Source organism: Populus trichocarpa, chromosome 15 (genome assembly GCF_000002775.5).
Source record: "Populus trichocarpa isolate Nisqually-1 chromosome 15, P.trichocarpa_v4.1, whole genome shotgun sequence".
NCBI lineage: Eukaryota > Viridiplantae > Streptophyta > Magnoliopsida > Malpighiales > Salicaceae > Populus > Populus trichocarpa.
Genome location: NC_037299.2, coordinates 1,417,541 through 1,442,388, shown reverse-complemented (window position 1 = coordinate 1,442,388; position 24,848 = coordinate 1,417,541). Strand labels below are relative to the sequence as shown.

Below are 24,848 nucleotides of genomic sequence, written 5' to 3'. Positions count from 1 at the left end.
CAAACCGGTTTGGCTCGGTTTTTTCTGGTTTTTTTCCGGTTTGGGTTCGGTTCGGTTTTTATGGTTTTAGGTTTATAAAACTGAAACTGAATCGATCGGTTTTTTTAAAATTTTAATCGGTTTAATCAGTTTTTTTTCACGGTTTGGTTTTTTCAGTTATTTTTTTTCTGGTTTTCTCGGTTTAATCGATTTTTGGATTTTTTTTGCTTACCCCTACAAATATCATTAATAAAAGCTTGAAATTATAACAAATAACTACAGAGATTAAAAATATCATTAATCAATATCTTATTCATAATTATAAATAATCATTTATAAAAGCATGAAATTATATATTTCATAAATTAAATTAAGTCTCCATATCTATATCCAAACCTTATTATATAAATTATAAATCATAATTTCTTTTAATTGAACTTCAGCTCAATTTATTTTTGCGGTTCATTGTAATGCATTCTGTATTTTATCCTAATAACATATTTAAAAGTGTTTGTTAATTAATACACACCATAATTTTATATAAGTTCTACTGAAAAATTTCTTTAAATCTTAATTAAAAATAAATTATAATATATAGTTTATTTTAAACTTATTTTTCAAACCGGAACTATAACCGTGAAAACTAATACAATATTAAAATAACACTTAATAGGTATTAACGTAACCCTACTGGCTAATACAGTACCACGCATGTTTATTTTTTTGGTTTAAAAGCCTATCTGCAAGAGGGTCAACTCTAGCCAGCAACAAACGTAGTGGAAACAAAAACGCAAGCACAGTATTTCCTTTGGTTTCAATTTATAATCAACAGAAAATAAATTATTCTTCCTCCACTCTACTCTTCTCCTTCTACTATAAACCCTAAATCAAGATTCTTCTCTTTCTTTTACTCTCTAAAACCCAACTCTCTCTCTCTCTCTCTACATTCCCATTGCAGCACCAGTACAATCGCAGAATACTGTGATTTTTGTTTTTTGCTTAAATTTGCATGATTAAGTGAGATTTTTCCCCCTTCAAACTTTACTTCTTTTTATACTTCAGATTCTTGCTCTTTTTTACTGGGCGAAGTGTTTATTTTTTTAATTAATTTTGTGATTTTAGCTGTATTTTGTTTGATTTTATTGTTTTAATTTTAGGTCTGGTGAGGAAAAGAGGATTTGTTTTTTTGATTTTTGATTTTTTCCAGCCGTGCTTGTTTGATAAGTCAAACTGTTGCATTTTGTAGTGCTTGTTAGTGTTTTTAATTCACTGCATTTCAATTGAGAGCCAAGCAGAGTATAAATGAACGCCTGCCCATGTGAATGAATTTGAATTTTATACGTGCTTGTGTTGTTCTTTACGGTGCTTAAGAGATTTAGATGGATACGCTGGAGTTAATGCATTTTTTATTCTAATTTGGTGACATTGTTGTAAAATATGAGTTGTATGGTTTTTTTTCCCCAACAATCTTTCGTTTTTAATGTCTTATTTTGTGGTCACATTAAAGTCAATAGTGCGTATGTGCTGATAGCAGGATACCCGTTGCGTGATGGAGGATTTTAGGCTCAAACCCGAGAAATGACAGTGCTAAGAAAAGGGCTCTAGAATGTAGAATTCATCTTGCATTGTTTGTTTTACACTTGAGTTGGGACTAGTATTATTCTGAATATCTATTAGTAAGTGAATGGATGTTGTCTTGAATCTGTCAAGATTAGATCTTTCTGTCAAATTTGGCAAAGAATTTGCTGATTTTGGGCTAGTGATTTATATCTTGGTGCTTTAATTACCTGCCAAAATCAAACAGTGGACATGTATGTTAGCTTTGGCTTCCTTTTAACTTTCTAGCCGCTGGTTTATTGCCATCTGAAGGTTATTTGTTGGGTGTAGATATGTGTATACATGCGTACTATATGTTGGCATTTTCCGGCCTGTGTGATTTGCCTCTTCAGGTTTATGTGCGGGTTCTTAGCTTGTTATTGATCCCTCTGTCCTATGCATGTGTTTGTATGCTTTATCCTGATATTCTTCCTGGTAGAAATGGATGGCAAGTGTTCTGGAATTTTAATTCCTTATTGATTATAAGGATGATATTTATTGGTGATGATCTGTTCAATAAAATAGAGTTAATTTACTTCCTCTCTTTTCCTAATATTTTGAGACATGCTTATAGATAATTTTTCTCTTGTAATTCATACAGGTTGGGATTGCAAAGGGTCAGTATTGCATGGGTGGTCTAGAGGGCTGGGTTCAGCCCAGTGGCTTTTCCCCTAATGGTCTCTTGCCTAATGAAGTTGCCTCTGTAACTCAAGCACTTGAGCCAGAGAGATGGGCAACTGCTGAAGAGAGAACTGCAGAGCTAATTGCTTGTATTCAGCCCAATCAACCATCCGAGGAGCGCCGAAATGCTGTTTTATGCTATGTTCAGCGCCTTATAATGAACTGCTTCCCCTGTCAGGTTTGGATAATTTTTCCCATTCATTTATCTTTTTAGTTACATGCTAATTTTCTTGAATGCTGTTAAGTGTTGGGTTTTAGCCTGGATTTGTGTTTTTAGGATGGAGGTTGTCATAGTTTTAGCCAAACACTATAACTTTCTGCCATTTTGTAATAACTGAGTGATGCACGTCTTCACTTTGTACACAACTATAAACTACCAGGTGAGAGTCATGCTACTTTCTTTGATGTTTTATAGATGCAAAACTTGTCCCAGAGCAAGGATAAGCGGATAAACTTCTGTGCATATATTTTTTTTTTAATATACACTTAAATAATAGCAAGGTAATAATTTTTTTTAGAATGTTTAATTAGAAATAAAATGATGATATTTGCTTTCATTTTATCATTTTATCGTCTCTCTCACATTTAGAATTAGAGGTTTCCTGGAAAGAAATAAGTGATTTGCCGTGGTATGGGGAAATATATTTGTGATGAACAAGTTATCTTTTTTTCCCAGTTATGAAGGATTCCTCTGTCTTCTATTGTAGGGTTTTCACTTTCTTTTGAAAATTGGGGAAACTAAGTGTTCAATATGTAGATGGCCAAAGTGAAACTTTAAAATAAACACCAACATCTTTCAAAATAAATTCAGAAGATAGATGAGCAAAAGATATATCTCCATTACTACTGGACCACTTACAACTCTATTTTGAAATTTCCACATGTGGGCACTGGCAAATATTTGTCAAGTTTGCTTATTGATGTCAGACACTGAGAGGACAATTTGTCAAGCTTCCTAGTTCTGATGACTCAAATTGAAAAAGTTTTCCTGCTTCACTTCATCATACCTTTATATTTTTTTTATAATCACAGGTGTTCACCTTTGGGTCTGTGCCCCTCAAGACCTATCTACCTGATGGAGATATTGATTTAACAGTGTTTACTGAGAACCAGAATTTGAAGGAAACATGGGCCAATGAGGTACGGGATATCTTAGAGCACGAGGAGAAGAATGAGAACGCTGAATTCCATGTGAAAGAGGTTCAGTATATCCAGGCAGAGGTATGCCCTTTGAGTATATCGTTGATGCTTCTTTCCTAATAGAGACAAACCTCTCTATTTTATTTGATTTGCATTTTCTGCAAGTATGGTTAACCGAAAGCAACAGTCCAAAAGGTTCAGGCAGGGCATTTTTATTGTTCCAACTTCACTACCATAGTATTACCACAAGAATGGCTTGGGCTGAACTAATCACGGTGTGAATTTGAAACTGGTTAATTGCTGCTTTAGAGGGCTCAGGATACCTAGACATTTTGGTTGTTCTGCTGAATGCCATACTTTCTTCCCTGCCATAGGGAAATCAAGAAATGAAGTTTCAGTGGTGATTGAAAAGAGCAATGACCATGTAGCGAAGGAAAAGAAAGGGAGAAAAAGATAAAAAAATTTGTAGTGCTCATTTTGTTATCTCTCCTCTTTGTTGTTGAGCAGTTTCTACTCTTGGTTTATTCATGTATCATTGCATTCTGGCCTATTTAACTGTTTCTGTGGGTATTATGTGTCGCGTGCTTCATTTATTTTGATATAAATCAATTAAATCTGATGTTTCTTTTGCTTGTATCCTATTCATATATAACTTACTCTTTGGTTGGTCTGTTCAAATACTGCTGATATAGTCTTTCCTTCCACTATTCAACTACAAATTAGCACCTTCCAAATATTCTTGATTGTAGATTCCATCATCTTGCAGGTGAAGATCATAAAGTGTCTTGTGGAAAATATTGTAGTAGACATATCCTTTGACCAGCTTGGTGGTTTGTGTACCCTTTGCTTCCTTGAGGAGGTGAAATATTTTACTCCGGGACAGAGGTTCCAAATTTATTTTTGTGATTTTTTGAGTGCTCCTCTCGCTTTCTCTCAGCTTTTGCTAATGTCAGCTCTCACTTTTAAGGTTGATCAATTGATAGACCAAAACCATCTATTCAAGCGCAGCATTATATTGATTAAAGCTTGGTGTTACTATGAGAGCCGCATCTTGGGTGCTCACCATGGCCTTATTTCAACTTACGCTCTGGAGACATTGGTTTTGTACATATTCCACGTGTTCAATAATAAATTTGCTGGGCCACTTGAGGTGACATTGTTGTTTCTCTTAAATTTTAGTTTTCCAAAGCCTTTGCTGTTTTTACCTGAAAATCTTGTTATTGTATCTGCAGGTGCTCTACCGCTTTCTGGAATTTTTCAGTAAATTTGACTGGGAGAACTATTGCATTAGCCTCTGGGGCCCAGTTCCAATTAGTTCACTTCCTGATATGACTGGTACATATGGATCTTCTGAATGATATCTTCAAAATTCATTTTTTAGTGATGTTTCTGCTAGTTGTTTGGCAATAGCTGGTTCTGAATTCACTTTCTGAAATGTTACAGCGCTCTCTCCACGGAAGGATGGTGGCCAGATACTTCTCAGCAAATTGTTTCTAGATGTCTGCAGCTCTGTGTATGCTGTCTTTCCTAGCCGGCAGGAAAATCAGGAGCAATCCTTTGTTTCCAAATATTTTAATGTCATCGATCCTTTGCGTGCAAATAACAATCTTGGCCGTAGTGTCAATAAGGGTATTGCTCTGAACTAATGTCAGAATAACATTCTAATTCATGTTGAGTTAGCGAGTTGTTTGCACATATGCATGCGTGAATGAATGTCTGTCCATATTCCATATCCCTGCAGACACACTCTCAAACACACACTATGGCTTTGATATCATGAAGTTAACATAGAGTTTTGCCCAAGATGGAATGGAGAAAAATGATCCATGGCCCCATATAGCCATCTCAATTAATTGTGGAACTGAGGCCTAGTTGAGTTTATTTGAATAAAAGCACGCCTACTGTTTGTCAGCTGGAGCAGTTTCTTAATTGTCTTTAAGATCTGTTTTGTGTGGGTCTCTCCCTATTTTTCATGGATTGAGGTAGTTTCAGTGTTTGCCACATGCTTCTCTTGTTAAACACAATCTTGGAAATATCATAGGAATCTCACCTTTTATTTATGCTCATGTTTTCACTTATAGTGTTGTCTAACTGCTTTTTCCAAATATTTTTGCTAGGTAACTTCTTTAGGATTCGCAGTGCTTTTGCTTTTGGAGCTCAACGTCTGGCCAGATTGCTTGACTGTCCAAAAGAGAATCTGCTTGCTGAATTCAACCAGTTTTTCTTGAACACATGGGACAGGCATGGAAAAGGTCATCGCCCTGATGCTCCAAGTTCCAATCACGTTGTTCAGCGACCAATCAGGTCTAATGTAATTGATGGGTCTGAGACCATCATAAATTATTCAAGCAGCAAAAAGACAAAAGAGGATCCTTCTGGCCATCAATCTAAGGTCGGGGTGACTTATGCTGCTCATGCATCTGACAGTGTTTCCTCCCAGCATGATAACCGCAGTTTAAAACGAACATCCAGGCCTGGTAATATATCAGCTATTTCTGGCACTCGAGGCCAGAGCATGCAAGCCAACTTGACTAACTCCATGGCCTCTGATCAGAATAATAAAAAATTAATATATAATAGTTTGAATGAGAATGCACATAATGAAAAGATGACAAGTTCCGGAACATATTACTTGGGGAATGAAGTGAATGCTAGGTATCAATTTGCAAGGACTCAATCCAGTCCGGAACTAACAGATACATCCAGTGAAGTCTTATCTCGAGGGAGGCATAACAGGGCATCAGAGACAGTAAATGGGCAGACTGCTCCTGCAAGGTCACACAATAGCAGGAGAAGAAATTTGGTCCCTGAGGTTTTGGAGAACCATGGTGCAAGATTTTCAACTGAAGACTCACTATCTTCAAGGCATAGCCTATCCCATCAGAGCATTGATGCTGCTGTTGATTCTACTAGTGCTTCAAATAGCTATTTTGGTGATTCTGGCGAAGGAACCATGGAAGACCACCTTTCTCTCTCAGAGACAACGCAATTGCATCAGGAAGAGCAAGACCGTGTTAGCGTGGCATCTTTCAGTGGTTATAGTGTCAGTGAACAGGGTCAGATGCCCATGAATTTAGCTTCTGGTCAACCACCTTTTGCTTTACCACCTTCTGTATTAGCTTCCCTTGGATATGCTCAAAAACATATGACTGGTACAGCTCCCATAAATGCTCCTTCATTTGAGTCCCCTTGGGTGTCGAACGTGCACTATCCTCAAGGTTTTATTCCAAATCCAGTATCCCAATATTTTCCAAGCATGGGAATGACCTCAGATCAAGAAGTAACAATTGAAATGATTGATGCTAAATTGGCATCTACAGAGTTGAGTCAAGAAGAGAGTGATCATGGTTGGTCAAAGCCAGATGCAGATTCTGTAAGACATCAACAGAAGAACAGAAGCTCCCAATCTCGACTGCAGGAGCATAGGCAACCTCTTGCTTCTGTTGAGTCTAACCATGTCCATTCATCTCGTGTAAGCAGGTCCGGCAGTTTCTCTCCAAGGGATCGCGGGTTAATTACAGAAGACAGAGGTCTGATTAGGGAAAATTACAGTGACGATGCTCAATATCAAATACCTAAAGAGTCTGATGCTTATTCCTCAGCTGATTTAAGATTTGTACCTTCTTCAGAAGCATCGTCCTCAGGAAGCAAATCTGAAGATAATGGTGATGGATTACTTTTGAGGACTTATAAGTCAACAAAGGATCGGCGGGGAAAGAAATCTGTTCCTTCTACAGATTCTTCTATTGCATATGGGATGGATAAGAATGAAAGGCAACGTGAAGACAAATCAGTTGATCACATATCTCTTCAGCCAGATGAGGACAACAGAGAGTGGATTTCACTTTCAACCATGGGCACTGAACTGTCAGAAAGCATGGTTTCTGGTGTTGGTGCTTCACATGTTTGGAATCATCAAATACAAAGTTATGATCCGGCATCAGTGAACAGATCAAATTCAATGCTTTCAGTTGCTCCAATGTTTGTGGGTCCCAATTCTCATCAGAGACCTAATGATAACCATGGAGCACTACCCTTTGCATTTTATCCCACAGGACCACCGGTGCCTTTTCTAGCCATGGTTCCAGTATACAATGTTCCAACCGAAGCAGCAACATCTAGTGTATCCACCAGAAAACTCGATATGGATGAAGAATTTGATAGCTCACAAAACAATCACTCGAACCAAAGTTTGGATTCATCTGAGAATGTTGATTGGTCAGAGATTTTAAATACTTATACATCTGTGAATAATGCTTCTTCCTCGGTGCATTCTGAACAGGGCAGATCTGAAATTTTGAATAGTGATTTTGCTAGCCACTGGCAGAATCTACAATATGGGCGGTTTTGCCAGAATGCTCGAAATAATGATTCCTTACCTCATCCATCTCCTGTTGTAGCACCGCCAATGTACTTGCAGGGACATTTTCCATGGGATGGTCCTGGAAGACCTCCTGCAGACATGAATCTCTTAACTCAACATATGAATGGTCCTCATCTTATTCCCGTTGCTCCTGTCCATCCAGGATCTATCAGGCAGCCTGGCTTTTATCAACATTATGCTGATAATATTCCTAGATACCGTGCTGGAACTGGAACTTACCTGCCCAATCCGGTAATGGACTTTTCTTATACCAATTAATTCTGTTGGTAAAGAACCATGCCTGATATCTTCCATCTATCTATGTAATTTGAGGACCAGGACATCAGCAATAATTATTTCCATGATTATTGTTCCATGATACCTATTGAAAGTTAGATTTCATTGTTTGTAAAATTAGTAAGTTTGGTCAGTTGCCTTTTCTGCATTCTACAGCAAGTTTCAGTTGCCAAAAATGTTTTTCTTACATGGCTTACAATGGATGCCATTCAAGGGAGGCATAAGGAATTTTTTTTTTTTTTGAAATAGATAACGTTCATGTGGGTGCTTAGGCTTGCTAACCAAGTAGGCTATATTCCAAGCATAAAAAAACCTGAGGGCTGGATCTTATCTTGACACGTACCATGATGTTTGTTATCTCAGAATGCAGTAGTTTTAAATGCCTTGAGTCAAGGGGTTGAAAAAACCAAGTTTTGTTGGTGTTCCACGAGTCAAGTTTTATGTGGGTGTTCCATGAGTCAAGTTTTTCGTTAATTCTTTCTCATTAATTCGTGAAATGTTACAATCATTGAGGACATAGTTCAGAAACTAGAAAAGATGAAAGGAAGGTTGTGTACAGTGAAACTACTTGTAGAAACCACTCTAAAGTGTAGAGAATGTGGCCAACTTTTTGCTTATAGAAACTCTTCTAGTTATTTATTGCTGTTGAATGATGTTTTTAGCATGCCTGCATAACCATGGTTGGATTGATTTTGTTCTGGCAATGAATATTATTTTGCCTCATCCAAAATGCTGCCTGTTTTTTTAGATTTAATTAATACCTCATTCTTTAAACTAAGAATCGTCTCTGTTTAGGAGGGTGTCCTTATGAGCTGATGCAAGAGGCAGGAATATTGGTCTTTGGTCGAAATGTAATTATGTGTTATAATGCTGTGGTAATCTCTATCTTACAAAACATATTAACTCTTGAGGTTCCGTGAAGAAAGCTTTCTTGAATTTTTGGCTAAGGGTGATTTAGTGTTTTTTTTTGTCTATGAATTCAGTTAATACTTAGTTCATTTAGAAAGAAAAATGTCAAACTCCTGTAGACTATCTAAGGTCATCTTCATCATACATACATTGCTAGCTGTGCTGAGTGATGCAAAATAAATGTCAGATATGCTCCGTAAGAAGTATGAGAATGGAAAAATAGTTGTAAATAACTCTGAAGATGTGGCTCAATGCAGCTGTAATATTTTCTAATCATGAGACATGCTTTGAGCCATATTATGCTGCCTTTGAACCAATAGGATCTCTTGTAATTTGTGATTTGATGCTGCTTTTATTTGAATTTGTGTCTCTCTCTTCACATTTTGGCTTGATCATGATCAACCTATTTATTTTTCATGTCCTATTGACTTTGATCTCTGTTTTTTTTTTTTTTGGTGGAGTTTTGTCTTGTCTGTTTGGCAAGGATAGTAATTTATTATAAATTTTTCTTCTCTTCAGAAAATATCTTACAGGGATCGACAATTTTCCAATTCCAGAAACCATAGGGGAAATAACAACTATGACAGGAAGGACCACCATGATGACAGGGAAGGAAACTGGAATAACAACTCAAGACCACGATTTGGTGGTCGCAGCCAAAACCAGAATCAAGTTGAGAAGCCATCCTTTAGGATGGATAGGAGTACACCAAATAATCGTCGTTCTGATAGGTCATGGAACTCAAAGCAAGATCCTCTTCCACCACACCATCCCCGGAATGGTTCATTTAGTTTCTCAAACTCCACAAACCGAGGTTCTACCAATGCGGCATATGGCATGTATCCGCCAATACCAGTTGTGAATCATAGTGAAGGTTCTGCATCAGTAGTTATGCTTTATCCATATGACCGAAACATGGGCTACAGTTCTGCTGGTGAGCATGTAGAATTTGGGTCCCTTGGGCCAGCTCATTTAACCGGTGACAAGGCATCACCTCATCTTGGTGAAGAGTCATCAAGAGGCATTAATGAGCAACAAGATTTTCAAAGAGTTTCTGATCTTTCTTCTCCAGATCAGCCAGCATCACCCCTGGTTCGCAGGTATTTTCTGTCTCATCAAAGACAACACATTCAATAGGCATGCTATAAAGTTTAAGAGATCTCTAGGAAAGAGCTTTCAAGTCTGTTTTACAAAGATCTGACAGTAAAAGTGGACTGCCCTTACTGAGGCCATGCATGCTAATTATTTCAAGTAGCCTGGCTAGAAATGTGCTCGATAGGATGCTGTTCATGATTACCTGGTTGACACAAGGACAATCCTATTTTTGAAGCTTATACAATTTTGGCAGGCAATTTTTAGTAACTATTCAACTGGATAGCATTCTTGCCAAGCTACTTATTAATCGCCATTTTCATTTTTACCTTGAATTTGTTGATTTACACTTGTTAGCTGTCATTCCATATTTCATCAGAGCAGTTTTTGATATGTTTAATGTACTTATCAGGAGGGTTTAATTAAGTGGCTAGATCAGCACGTCGGAGAATGATTCAGTCACAGAAAGCAGATTTTCCTCTTGCATAACCAAACCGGCCGATGATGTGGATGGGAGGAAGAGGGGCTACACAGGCAAGCCTCATTTCGCCCTCCCACTCAGCTTGGCCCTCTTAGGGGAAGGTTGATCTTTTGCTCACTGGTTTACACCGTCTTATACCAGCATGCTCGTTGCACATGCTTTACAAAGGATAGATACCGACTATACCCATTCTCATGAAGACCTGAAAGACGTGATGAAGAAATACGAGGAAGGGAGTGCACAGAGTGGTAGATGGGCGATTGAAACGATGGAAAGTCAAGAATTTTATTATTTTGAGTGTCCCCCAAATGGTTCGAGTCACCTCATTGCCTCGGGGTCGTAGATCAGTAAGCACAGGTTGGACTTCAGTTTCTTCAATATAATCAATGTGTCATTCTTATCCATTAGGTTGACGTGAACTTGTTTCAAATGTTATAGCATAAAAACAGTCAGAAAGTTCTATCCTTTTAGTGGCAATTTTTTCACAAGGGTTCAAACCAACTATTGGAAGCTATTGATGGCTAATCACCATATTTGGCCATGTTCAGTTGTATGAAATTCAGGTTCTAATTTTGAAACAGTAAAATTTTTCTCATTTCTTTAGTCCTCTCAAATCCCGATCTCTCTTTTTTTTAACATGGTCCGTCCAATCTTGTTTAGTTTCTTTTGCTATTACTAGTTTTATAATTCTAAAGTTAGTTTCTAATATTATATTGTAGACATGATTTTAAGTTAATTTTCAACCTAAGAGAAGGAAGAAACGTCAACATGGTTTTTTTTAATTGAAGAATAGAAAGATGTTTATTTTTAATAAAACAAAACAAAACATAATATATACTAAATCATTGGTGTGTAACATGATGATGGCTAGATTAATTTTTTTTAACATAAAAAATGTTTAGTTATTATTAATTTTTTTTTTAGTAAAAAAAATTTAAATTGAGTGGGATTGATCTGGTATGACTCGGTTGACTTGATAGTTAAAAGGCCACTTGGACGATAAAAACATAGTTTAATTGAAAAAAATTATTCAAGAAGATATATAAAGCAAATCAAAACAAATTATAAAGTCTCAATAAACTCAATATTAAAATATGAAAATAAAAAAAAATTATTTAAAAAAGGACAAAAAATGACTCAAGTCAATTTGGGAGAGATATTCTGAAGTGTGACAAAAGCGTGACATTTACTAAATGTCGATATTCTGAAGTGTGACAACTATCTTATCGTGGTTAGGAATAATGATATTTAGTAAAAGTCGTCCTTCTGGAGTGCGATATGGTCAAATTGTTCTATTTTTTCAAATCCTTTTTAACCTAAGTTAATTTGCTAATTTTTTTAATTTACTATGCTAATTTTACAAAAAATCTCAAAAAATCAGGGTCCAAGTTTTTAGACCTTAAAAACTTATTTTCAATATGTTTTCACATGAAATCACCTAACACCACCTAAAATCCTTAACGAACTCATTTTCAACCCCTAAACACCCACAAAATACAAAAGTTAAACTAATAAAAAACCTGTAATGATTTAATCTATTTTTTTACCATGTTTAAAATATAAAAACACATTCATTGAATTCTATTTGAAAAGACAAACCCATTTAACATCATGATTGATCTTTTTAATGATCAAAATATGGCATTCCGAGCACTTTGTCTCCCCGTAATATTTTCTAATGACTTTCTCTCCTCTCTTAATATCTAGAGATTGAAACGTAAAATAAAATAAAATTTAGGATTGAAATGTAAAATGCTAAAATAATAGGGACCAAATAAATAGATAAAAAAATTTTAGGTGGAAATTTAAAGTTTTCTACGCTAATATACAAATGTGTTTTTTTTTTTCTAAAAAGAATTTGGTCATTCTTCTTCTTCTTTCTAAATTGAAGTTATATTTCTTAAAATTGTTCTTCAATTCATCATTGAATTATATTTCTTGACACTTTGTATATGTGAGATAATGAAAATTGAAAGAAATCTTAACACATAAAACCATGCTAATACAATTTGGAGGAATGAAATTGCAAATAAAAAAAATCTGATGACCGAAATAAAAAAAAAGTTTCACTATTAATATAAATAATGCAATATACAATGGATTTGGGACCCTTTTCGTAGATCCTTTACTATATTTTGTAATTTATAGTGTTTGTGAGTAATGATAGCTTCTGTTTTTAAGTGAGTTTTAAAATTACATTTCATTTGAAAAGGTTTAAATTGATGATTGTCTTAGTACTTTTCGATGGTTTTGATGTGCTGATATAAAAAAATATGAGAAAAAATATCATTTTGATATATTTTTAAACGAAAAATACTTTTGAAAAGTACTTGTACCATAGTTATGATACCCGGTCTGGCCCAACGAGTTGACTCAGGTTGGGTTTCAAACCAGAAATACTCAAAGATACAATTGACTCGGTCAAATCCAGGTGACTTGTTGGGTTAACCTGTAATTCAAATGACCCGATATAACAAAAGTAAGAATCAACTTTTTTTTTTTAATTTTTGAATAAACCCTAAAATTGTAAAACTAATTTATGAATACTTAACACGTATTTTTTTGTTATAGCTTTCATCCAGAAAGATTGTTTCTTAACTTTTTAATGTATGATAATTATATATAGTCTACTTCCATATGAATAGTTTCTTAACTTTTTAATATGGGATAACTATATTAAAATTTATGCCCCACATTTCTTTCTTATAGTTTACATCCACGTGTATTGTTTCAAAACTTTTCCATGTTGGATATTAAAATATCAAATATAATGTTTTTTTTTCTATTTTTTCTGGTTGACCGGAGTTGACCCCAACTTGTGTGACCCTCGATCCGACCACTTGACAAAATCAATTTTCGAGATGAATTTAATAACCATGTCTGTACCAAAATACCAAACAAATAAAGTGTAAAGTTGAAAACTACTTATTTGAAAGTGACGTATAGTCCTTGTTGGTTTTTAAGTATGGATAACATTATATTATTGAATTTAAATAAAATAATTAAAAAATTATTAAACTCAAACTTAATGGTTTAATCAGTAAAAACATTTTACAAGTGTATGCATTTTTAATAAACATAATTATTAGACTCGAATCGGCTTGACAGGTTAACCTATTAACCTGCCAATCCAAGACCTAGCTTGGACTAGGATTTTTTTCAAATTGTCATGGTATGCACGATGTCAAGAACGACAAGCCTGCCTTTAGAGAAGTGTGAAAATAAGGTTTAAAGTATAATCATAAAATTTTGATTAAGGTTCATGAGTCGCTACCTAGTATTAAGGTTACTAGGAAATCTATGGTTTGTGAGAGTTTGGGTAAAGGACTGGTTGTGTAAGGGAAAGACCCCCTAGTACACCCTACCTGAGGTGAGCTGCATTGTTGTTTGATTGTTTTTCTAGATCAAGTTTCTATCTATTGGTCTTTTTCTAAAGTTTAAGGTAGATCTCCCCTCGTGAGAGAGTCTCTACCTTAATGGGTGAAATCCTAACCATTCTAAAGTCTAAATTTTAGCATCTAATTTATTTTGCACTTTGCATCTTTAATTTTTGAGGGTATACTCTACTATGTAGTTTTACACCCCGAATATTAAAGTCTACATCAAAACCATAATGTAAAATGAACAAAATGATTGGTGAAAGGTTTTTGATATTATGGCAAAATCCAAACGAATAATCATAAACTAGTTACGATATCCATTTTTTTTTTGGAATTTTTAAAACATGAGAAAAATACAATTTTTAATTTTTTTTTATAAAAAGTATGCTTGGAAAACTTTTAAAATTTGGCTGTATGCATGAAAATAAAATATTTTTTTTGAAAGAGGAAATTAGTTTAATTTTTTTTTAGATTTGTTTTTGAATTTTTTATTTTTTTTTGAAATGTTTTGGAGGAAATCAGGTATTTTAATATCAGATATGTATCTTACGATGTAAATATAAAGTCCGATATTATGCAAAATTATTAGAAAAACATACAAGAAAATCACAAAAAATTTTAAAGGGCTTTTGATTTTTTTTGTATTTTAATATTATTATGATATTATGATATTATTATTAAATATATGGGCCAGGCCTGACATAGTCGAGTTTGGTTGGGCCAACATCGACCTACTAAACCTGGCCTCTCTCTCTTTTTTCGTTTTTGAACTGGATCAGGCCCGACCAAAGGGGCTGGGCCAAAACGGGTCCAGCCCATTTCAAGAGTTAATTTTTTTGCAGAACATGAATCAAAGTTCACATTCTGCATGCAACTGAAAAGGTTGCAGGTCGGGGGGAATGAGTGATGGAACAAGAAGAAAAGGGAGGCTACCTAACGTAGGGGAGAGGAGTTGTTGGTTTGGGTGGTCGACGAGAGGCTGGTGGTTGCGTTGGTGGAGGGGTTGGCTGTCGGTGTTGTCACTGTTCACATTGCTGGAGTTGCTATTACTGTGGCCGGTGCTGGAGCTGCAGGAGTGGTTGAGGAGAGAGTCGTCGCTAGTGTTGCTGTTAGGAAGGATGAAAGATGCTATACAAGGTGGTGGCTGCTACTGCTGGGTCATGGTGGTAGAGGGGGAAAAGAAAAGAAAATGATAATGGCAGAAAAACTAGGGGAAATACTGGTTTTTCTTCAAGTTTGGCCTCCGATTTCTTCCTGCTAAGGCCATGAAATTTATCCCTATTTATAGGGGGTGGAAGAGGGATATGTTGTCTTTTATGGTGCCAAATCTTGGCCCTTGATTCGGCCCCGAAAGATCCCAACAATTGGTTCAAAGTGGTCAACATGAATTGTCAAATCTGGTAGTTGAAGGCTGCCTGAGTTGACCTCTTTGGGTCGGAGCCACGATAGATATGGTGTCAATTGGTCAGAACATACCATACCGGGGTGTAGTAAGATGTTGGGTGATTATTTTCATGCAATCTTTGTCAAATTTGGTGAAGAAATGAAGTATTAAATGCCCATGAAAAGTAGCCCATTGAGTAGTCTTTTTAGAGAAAAATTGAAGAAGAAGATGAACAGTAACCAAAACAGCGCCGTATTGGTAACATTCAATTTAGTCATTTGATTTCTGATTTCTTTCAATTACATCCCTGATTGGCTTCAAACTTTTAATTTTATGCAATTTAGCCCCTGATGAACTTCAATTTTAGCCCCAAATTTTGACACCTTTTCACATTGGTCCTTGGTTTCAGATTTATACAACTTGACCTTAATTGACCATTAAACTTTTATTTTTTTTTCAATTTCACCCCCTATTTCAGCCAATTAGGTCCCCAGTGTTTGGTGTCTTTTTAAAAATGGTTATTGGCTGTGAATTTCTTCAATTTAGCCCCTAATTGATCCTAAAACTTTAATTTTCTTACAATTTTCTCCTGATTTCAATCAATTGATTTGGTAAAAATTAGATATGATCTCCTAAAATTCTGACCTTCTCAATTAAGTTCAAATTGGGCCCTCAAATTTAATTTTTCACAAATTAAACCCTAATAAAATTATTTTGATCCATTTATAGTATAATTAGTCCTTGTACCTAATTAAACCCTTCAATTTGACCTAAATTAATTCTTAAACATAATTAAACTTTAATTTGGTCCATGATTAAATCAAATCGGTCTATTAAAAATCTAATTATGTTCTTGAGCTTAATTTTTATGCAGATTTGTCCAATAATAATTTAATTTGATCTGGAATCTGCATTGTCTTTTCCATTTTGAGTAAAATAGGGTATAATTAGACTTTCAATTTGTCCAAAATCACAACTTGATCTTCCTATATGTTTAAAATTCCCTTTAGCTTATTTTTTTCAAAATACTAGTTTTATTCCGATTATTATTATTATTATTATTTTTTATTTAGGATTATCTAGAGTTCAAAAGATAATAACTCTATTTATTCTAAACTTATTCTTTGTTAAACTAACTTATGAGGTCTTTGAATTTGTATCAACTACATCATTATACATTCCTTATAAAAAGGAGTTTTAATAACAAAGAAAGACAAGTTCAGCAATATTCTTTAGCTGTTCATCCCAAAATAGCCTATCGTTTTCCAAATACATTCAATCATTGATAGTGGGGTGAATTAAACCATTGAATAACTGATATTATTTCAGGATGAATATTTTGAGATAAAATAACAATAATACGATAGACTATGTGTTCGATTTGGTACTTGCTAGGGTATCAACAGCAGATGGTGGCACTTCAGAAACAGAAGCCGAGATGCCAAGGTTTCAATGGCTTTGCCTAGGCATTTCTTTCATCATAGTTTCCAAAACATCACAGGATTTCATACCCACACCTCAAGATCCAAGAAAACAATCTGTGGCAGTCAAGATGCAGTCATTTTTGCAAACATTTTTGTATTTATATTGAACTTGATTTCTAGTTTACAAGTGGTAAGCATAATACCATACAAAACAACAGATAAAAGGGATGAAACAACTGGTTTCCTGCTCATATTCCCTCAACCTCCTCCTAGCTTTCCTCTCTATATTTATAAACACATCTTTATTTCTATCCCAATATTCTCTGCGTAGTGCTAATACTTGGTTTCAACTTCAAGTTTTCAACCACTCACACCCCAAACCTGAGATAGTACTGACCTACTCGAACTAGAGGATTTCCTCCACCTTGCTAGACGCAACAAGAATGTCAACACTTCTGATGGTTCATACAGGGAGTATGAGGCTTTAGTATCCTTGGGACTGGAAGTGACAACGATCGGACACCCTTGGCCTCTCTTTTGAATTACCTGCGATGGTTTGGATATAAGAACAAGTTTAGCAACTCCATGAAGCAGTATTTCTTGATCAGGCTCAAACTAAAGTTATAATTTTTCTTGTAACAATACCTTGAAAGCATCTTCATCTGTTATGTCATCTCCAATGTAAAGTGGGAGAACATCGGTGCAGTTACCTAACCCTAGAGTATCGAGTAAATATTCCAGGGCATTGCCTTTGTCCCATTCTATTGATGGTCGTATTTCCATAACCTTCATGCGAATTTACAGAAAAATTAGAGGACGATCTTATTAGTTATATCGAGAACTATAGATAGAGTCTTGAAAGATTTATGCATACCTTTTTACCCCAACCCAAGCGAAAGTCTGGATAGTGTTTAAGTATGGACTTCACCTTCTCCTCTAAGGTCCCATAATCCTGATCAAAAGAAGAAAAAAGTTGTATTTTCAAATTCCTTTCTTCTCAAAGAAAAAACTCATAATGCCATAGTTGTGGTGGTGATGAAGATGCTGTAATGAAACCACACCAAAAGATTTGAGCTTAGGTCTTGATTTTACCTCCTCTCTAACTTGTCGAAAATGTACGGAGGCACAAAATCTGTTGTTCTCTACTCTGGCACCTGGTATTTTCATAATTGCCTCTTCCAGTTCTTTCAAAATCTGTTACAAGTACACAGAGAAATTTTTACTCCATGGCCATAATCATAGTGAGAAACAAGGTATAATTGGTGTCTGGTAAGACCAAAAATGGCCCTTCAAAATAAAGAATCTGACTTACCTTTTGAATTGCAGGCAAAAATTTCTGAGCAGGTTGAAAGACAGCATCATTGCCCTACCAAATTGAACAAAGCATGTGATTAGATAAGAGGGAATTAAGAACATGTCCTTTCTTAAAACCATCCTATGATTGAGAATTTTCTCTGTGTTCTTTCTTAACTAATTTTCATGGTTTATAGCAGAAAACATGTGGCTTGATCACCAAAAAAGAGGAGAGATGGACTAATCATTTTTACCTTTCTGTCAAGGGAAACAGTATGGTATTTTCCATCACTGGACCTAGCCGGCCTAGGTGGTGCCATGATGTCCATCCCATGGCTTCCAGCATAATATATATTATTCAACTGTACAAATCCTTTCACCTGCACGAAAGAGACCATCGACATTCTCAAACTCTGCCTCATAAACTGCCCCACAAACCCGACAACTAGAAAAATTCTTAATGTGTTACCTTATCTCTGCTTCTACCACTGATTATAGCTGTTGGAAAGTATTTTGCAACTTCTCGAACTGCTGCACGCATCTGCACATTGTGAGTTTAATGATTCATGAGTTTCTTGCTTTAACAATCAATTGCATAGTTCACATTATTTTCATGTAATTTTTCTATACATTCAGCGTGGTGCTTCTCTGATCTCTCATATACACGTGGATTTAACTTGGATACTCTAGTTGAAAGCGTTGCGTGTGGCCATGTATCGAAAAAGTTCTCCACATTCACATGCATGGACATGAGTGCTCACCTCATCAGACATGAAAGCGCGGTCAGGATCATTTACAATCGGCGAGAGAGTACCGTCATAGTCTAAAAACACGACGATCTTCTTCCCCTTTGCATCCTTCATCATCTGATCAAATGAGGTTAATGCAGAAGGATGGTCCACCTAATAATTTGGTATATGTTATGGTCAGATGCTTGCTGGAAATTAGATACAAGTTTGACTATAGTGCAACGAAAAAATTCTGATGAGAGGACTTACCATCCATGAACTGTAATCTGCATCATCAGAAACAGCTTCATTGGTTACAGGGTGACTTGAATTTGGTGCCGTCTCTTTTGTAGAAAGATCACTACCAGGCTGCACCTTTTGCCAATAGGAAGATCTCTGAAATCCCATGGCCTGGTTGAACTTCGCGAGATTTCTCTTAAACATATCTGTTTGTGAATTAACAAAAAGATTATATGTTAACAACACAAATTAAGAAGCAAAGTAGTTTAATGAACATCGAAGAAAACGATATGAAAACACAAATTCAAGAGAAGCCTAAAGTTTAATGAAATTCTAATCCCAGATAGCTCGATTCATCACCTGAAAAATTAACTTGTATGCTGGCTGAGTGCCTTAGAGTTCTTCAGCTGGCTAACTTCTAAAGCACCTACAATGAAGCCAACAAATCAAACACTTGAGTTCCCACCATTATATCAAACTATATAAAGAGAAAAAAGCATGGAAACATATAAATAAAAACAATAACAAAAAGGAAATAAAATAAACTGTGTGATTAATTTTAAAAGATGGGCAAAGGGCATTAACAATGACATTGACCCAACCATGCAGTGAACTCTATAAATTAATTATATTTTGATCATATACTAATTTATATCATTGTCAAAGCATAGTACCAAAATGACAATGACTGATAAGGTGTGGGTTTTGGAGTGTGGCTCAAAAATTTCTTTTGACATGCATCCTGTTCAACATGTAATTATATCCAGGCCCCCAAAACAAGAGATAGCTAGCTCCCCATGCATATACATAATTATGTTCGTTACCCTAATCTTTGTTATTGGCCTAATAAGATCTATTCTTGGTGACCCTTCTTGAGGAACTCTTTTAAAATTTATTTATTCGTACAAAATGATTTCTTTATCATAATAACATAATAGGGTAGCTGGACAAATCCCAAAACATCACCTAATAGAAAGTATCTATACACACCATCTAGGAATATCCATCTCTTGTATACGTGATTGAATCCATATAGTATATAGATTATGTACGTATTATAATCTATATACTAAATGATTTCATTATCTATATGAATTCTTGAATTTGACTCCCGATATATAGATAATTTAGATGGTATATCGTATAGATACTTTCTCTTGTTATTTCATTACGTGAAAGTGATAATGTAACATGTTAGACTTCGTAAGAAAATAGACTCAGAATGATCCCAAGCACTCGTGTCAAAAAAACCCTAAAGTGTAGTTTGTTTGGTGGACCGAACATTCAATCCTTAGAATATGACAACATTTTAATCTTCTCGAAATCTTTTTGAGATATTTAAGATTTCATTTGTTTTCTGTTGTTAGGTTAAAAACAAATTAATCGAAGTTAGATTTTTTTTTTAACCCAACTAAACTTTAATAGGTATTGGTGCATGCATCCCCATTGAGTAGCCAGGAAGAAGTTTAGGTAATTCAGTTTGGCAGTAGGTCGCCGAGGCATATGCTTCAATAAAATAAAAAGTTTTTCACCTCCCCTCTGTCAAAACTATCGAGTTAACAAAAAAAAATTCTTCATATTGGCTCGACTCAACTACTTAATTTTTAACCTAAGTAAAAGTGGAATCTACGTTAACTTCAAACAAATTTATAATCTCATGATTCCTCGTTTTGTCTCTATAAATATATCTTTTAGAATATTCATTTTCACCCTTGAAAATATATAGCATCACACGAAGTTGTGGTTCATATATCATGGAAAGCCACTATCAAGCATTTTTCTCCTATAATCATCAAGCTACAAGTGCTATAAAGCAAATTAATCTGTGGGCTCTCTTAGGATTTTATAGTCAAAGAAAGGTCTCTTTGTAAATGTTACTTTTTGATCTACCTCAACTAAAGTGCACATAGAAACTATAAGAAAAAAAATGGAAGAAATTTGATTAATTATAGTAAAAAAAAGAGAGGTGACATTCAATGAATACACGAAAAATTGAATATACATGGCATGGGTAGCTCGAAAAGTTGTTGTAGGGTTTTTAATCTGCCGATTCAGCTGATAATGACTTGAGAGAGTGTTCAATTGTTTAAAAACATTAGACGAAAAATGAAATGCTGGTTTCTCCTAATTAACTACCATCTAAGTACTCCCACTTGATTAATTAGAATATTCACTAATTAATGACATCGTTGATCATACTCTCGATCTCTTAATTCATGCATCATGTAGCTCATTGAAAAACATCACTAAATTAAGGAATAAGAGGCTAGATTTTGGTAGAATATTGTATGCAAAAAGTTAATTGTGTATAAATATAAAATGACAAACGAGAAACCAAAAGTGATCTTCTCAATATTTCAGCAGAGAAGCGTTTGGGTAAAGTCTTGGTTGATTTGGGGATCGATTAAAGTGAAACTTTCACGAGCATACTTTTAGAAATTCTAAAGTTCTTTGATGTAGTTAACTTCTCCTTTCAAGCAAAAAGACAAGTTAATCACTCGGAAGATCATTCAGCAAGATTTTTGTGATTTTTCAAGGAACATTCGTAAAAGGCTCCCAGAAAAGCAGTCATCTTTAACTTGGACAATATGTTTAATCTTGAACCGTGGTAGGTAGAAAGAAATCAAGACAAATGCAACAATTCTTTACATTTAGTTAATTACAACTCCTTTTTAGTTTTCAACACACTTGAAAAAGTAGTTCCACAACAAAATTATTACTTCCAAGATAAATCTCCTCGTGGTAAAGTGAATTCCATGTGAAACAAGTTTCACCTGCCATTGGATAGAGACAGACACTAACTTACTTAGTTTTATGTAGAAAACGCACCTAAATTATCAAAGACACGACACGACCAACCCCATCGAAAAAGAAAGAATGATACATGTGTTGTTAATTATATGTTAATAATTCACCCAAAACTACATGGAAAATGCTCGAAATATCATATATATGGTAGGCATGCAAACCCTAAAAATCCATCCTGTTTGGCCAGAAACAAGAACAGCACATTTCATCACCTAATTCGAATTTAGAAACCACTTTAGACACCCACAGACTGACTTAAAGAAGCAGATTGATAACTCATGTGACTTAAATAACATAGAAAAAGCAAGCTCTAAATAGAAAAACCAGCACATAGGATATTGTAGGTCTGTTTAAGAGTGATATAAATTGTTTTACAAAACATTTTATGTTTAAAAATACATCAAAATAATATATTTTAAAATTTTTTTATAAACACATTAAAATAATTTAAACACAGTAATTATTTTCTAAATTTAAAGCTAATCTTTTTGTCTTTCAAAAAAACACAATGCAGCCAGAATATCTGTCAAACGGTACTTTATTGCATGATCTGCATCTTTTGCTTCAATTAAGCACTTTGTACCCCGTATGAAGTCCCTATTTGTCAACAAGCATGGCCTACAATTATATAGCAAAAAGAAAAAAAAAATGTAAATGGAAATTGACTTCTCGTGACCAAAGGTGTGAATAGAGATTAAACGACAAAGCTGAGAAGAAAAATTAGGTCAGAAAATAATACAAAGAAAGGCCTAATTAAATCACTTGGGAGAGTAGGCGAAATGGTTCTTTATTGAGCAATGGACACGTCTAGGTCGACACAGTTTTGACAAAATAAATGAAAAAAAAATAATCCCTAGGAACCAGACAGGCAACAACATATGGACCCCAAGTGTCAAAGTCTTGAGGAAAATACATGGCAACTGCTGCAACGAAAATCTATACAGTTAATTAATTTGATTAGCAGAAATTAAAAAGTAGATAGACCATGCTTAAGCAATTTATAATTAAGTTAATTACGTGGAAAGGCATGCATTCAGCCGGCAGGCGAAGCATGATGTGCTTGCTAATGACACTTTTCACGGGCTAATCAGTAAATTAATTAATTAATTAATGACTTTCAGGTTAAGCGGTCACGAAATAGTCCCCTTTTCAATACTAATTAGATCAAATCAAAGCGAGATTAAAGGGCTCTTTGAATAAAATAAAGGCCACCTTTCTCTTGGTTCCACACATTTTTTATTTTTTTTAAAAAACCTTCTATTGGTTGCTGTGTGAGATCCGAAATAGTTTAGCACTAACCTCCATTTTATACACAGAACTCAACATAAACTAAGATGCCTGGTTTTTTGTCCAAATATATAGAAAAAACAGTTTATTTAGTTTTTACTCTTAACTTTATATATAATTGTGTTTTAAGCCTTGATTTTATATAAGCTAATAACTTGTTTATTTTTTTTTATTTTCCATACAAAAATCATATCTCACATAATTTTTAATATTTTTTAAAATCATAATTAAAAATATTTTTTTTAACTTACTTTTTAGAAAAACAACCAAAAAGTACCATAATGCAAAATACACATTAAAAGCACTTGAAGTTTCTGAACCTCGTTAGTGGAGAGATGATCGAGTGATTGTAAGTTTATAATTTTTACTTGAATTAATTTTATTTTTGTAAAATAACTGGATTTTCAACCTATTATTCAATTTTTTTTTTTAAAATCAACATAATATAATCAGTTATATATTTATTTTTGTATATCATTCACGTATTTATAGAGTTTATGATCATTTTTATTGTAATATTAAGTTATATGTATGAGTTGATAAATAGATAGATTTTAAGATCAAATTATTTTTTAAAATACAATTGATTCAATCAAAGATTAAAAAAAAAAAACCACAAAATGACAAACCTTCAAAACATCATTAATTAGTGCCCTAGAAACCTTGGAAACCAAACAAAATCATAAGAAAATTAGGACAAGCCTAGCTATTGCGTTGTCCAAGACAAGTGAGAAGCAAGCATTGGTATTGTCACCAAACAACTCATCACTATCACAACATGCTCTTAACCGTTTTTTAGGTACTCTTGTCCTTTCTTTATTAGGGTTTGTACCCCTACAACTTTCCCCAAAAGTACCAGACACTTTAACACAAGAAAGGGGAGGGGTCGTGTGCCTTGCAATCTCAACCCGACACGTTTCGCATCAGCACATCTGGGTGAAACGTGTCACTCAGCTGTAGCCTTGATCAAGATAGTTGGAAACTACTGTGGACTACAGCTCTGAAGTACAATGGGTGGACTAATGGGCTTCCATGCCCAGTCCACTTATGGGGCCCAATGAGATACACGTGTACAGCCCAGATGCCATTCATTTACGAAAAAAGAGCTTAAAGGATCTTTTACGTTATGTTGAGTGAAGAAACCGAAAACCAACTGTTTTTTTGTTTTATTTGGTACCGTTTCAGCGTTTTTCTTGCGAGAAGTTTAAAATAAAACTAATGTTAAAAAACAATAATTGGTTCATAGAATAATTATTGGTTCCTAGAGGACTTTTAAGTGGGATTTTTAGGGTCAATTTATTTTTAGGTTTTAATTAACCTAATTAAAAAAATCATGGAAGTGAAAAACAACATAAAAGGAAAGGGTTTTTGCATTAAAAAACGAAATCTCAATCACATTAAATAAGAGATTAACATGCACATACATAAACGTTCATCGATCAAGAAAGATAAGAAAGAAACGAACATGTAGCTTGGAGGAAGGTGAAAGGCCATACACATACCTTGTTCTTGTGGTCAATTTCTTGATTGGTTGTGTCACGAGCCAAGAAGAGGTTGACGACAAGGAGAAACTTATGGGCACCAATGGAGGAAAGCAAAGCAAAGCTTAGCTTAGCTAGAGAGTAGAGAGCAAGAAGGAGAGATCTTGAAAGATAGGAAAACGATAGAAAAGAAGAGGATATTGGAGAGGTAAGGAAGAGAGGTTTATTTATACAGGTAAAGAAGAGAGTTTAGGGATTCTTGAAGTTTTCTTAATGGACGTGTTA

At 34.7% G+C, this 24,848-nt stretch overlaps 2 protein-coding genes across 3 annotated transcripts; one reads left to right on the top strand and one right to left on the bottom strand.

Moving 5' to 3' along the window:
* Window positions 1-734: 734 nt before the first annotated feature.
* On the top strand, window positions 735-11,133 carry LOC7475610 (uncharacterized). The gene is made up of 10 exons (XM_002321986.4): window positions 735-996; window positions 2,177-2,434; window positions 3,289-3,477; window positions 4,163-4,255; window positions 4,364-4,546; window positions 4,629-4,731; window positions 4,840-5,025; window positions 5,514-8,011; window positions 9,485-10,065; window positions 10,470-11,133. Exons 2-10 carry the CDS (start codon window positions 2,204-2,206, stop codon window positions 10,477-10,479), a joined length of 4,074 nt encoding a protein of 1,357 aa, XP_002322022.4. The 5' UTR covers window positions 735-996; window positions 2,177-2,203; the 3' UTR covers window positions 10,480-11,133.
* Window positions 11,134-16,863: 5,730 nt separating this feature from the next.
* LOC7475609 (probable trehalose-phosphate phosphatase 4) lies at window positions 16,864-24,848 on the bottom strand. Of its 2 annotated transcripts, XM_024586549.2 has the most exons (11): window positions 24,585-24,848; window positions 19,348-19,414; window positions 19,018-19,193; window positions 18,781-18,921; window positions 18,489-18,560; window positions 18,274-18,399; window positions 18,039-18,092; window positions 17,819-17,920; window positions 17,601-17,678; window positions 17,372-17,512; window positions 16,864-17,272 (listed from the first exon to the last, which is right to left on the bottom strand). In XM_024586549.2, exons 3-11 carry the CDS (start codon window positions 19,189-19,191, stop codon window positions 17,087-17,089), a joined length of 1,074 nt encoding a protein of 357 aa, XP_024442317.1. In that variant the 5' UTR covers window positions 19,192-19,193; window positions 19,348-19,414; window positions 24,585-24,848; the 3' UTR covers window positions 16,864-17,086. The 2 variants fall into 2 exon arrangements, with proteins under 2 accessions (XP_024442317.1, XP_052303286.1); XM_052447326.1 differs by lacking the exon at window positions 24,585-24,848 and having other exon boundaries at window positions 19,348-19,558.

What these genes read in the sequence shown, in the direction of transcription:
- LOC7475610 (XM_002321986.4), top strand. Translation starts at nt 2,204, where the DNA reads ATGGGTGGTCTAGAGGGCTGGGTTCAGCCCAGTGGCTTTTCCCCTAAT. An exon ending in TTCAGTATATCCAGGCAGAG is followed by an intron (nt 3,478 to 4,162) that starts GTATGCCCTTTG and finishes ATCATCTTGCAG; the next exon opens with GTGAAGATCATAAAGTGTCT. An exon ending in TGGCCGTAGTGTCAATAAGG is followed by an intron (nt 5,026 to 5,513) that starts GTATTGCTCTGA and finishes TATTTTTGCTAG; the next exon opens with GTAACTTCTTTAGGATTCGC.
- LOC7475609 (XM_024586549.2), bottom strand. Translation starts at nt 19,191, where the DNA reads ATGTTTAAGAGAAATCTCGCGAAGTTCAACCAGGCCATGGGATTTCAG. An exon ending in TTTTGCCTGCAATTCAAAAG is followed by an intron (nt 17,921 to 18,038) that starts GTAAGTCAGATT and finishes TACTTGTAACAG; the next exon opens with ATTTTGAAAGAACTGGAAGA. An exon ending in GCTTGGGTTGGGGTAAAAAG is followed by an intron (nt 17,513 to 17,600) that starts GTATGCATAAAT and finishes ATTCGCATGAAG; the next exon opens with GTTATGGAAATACGACCATC.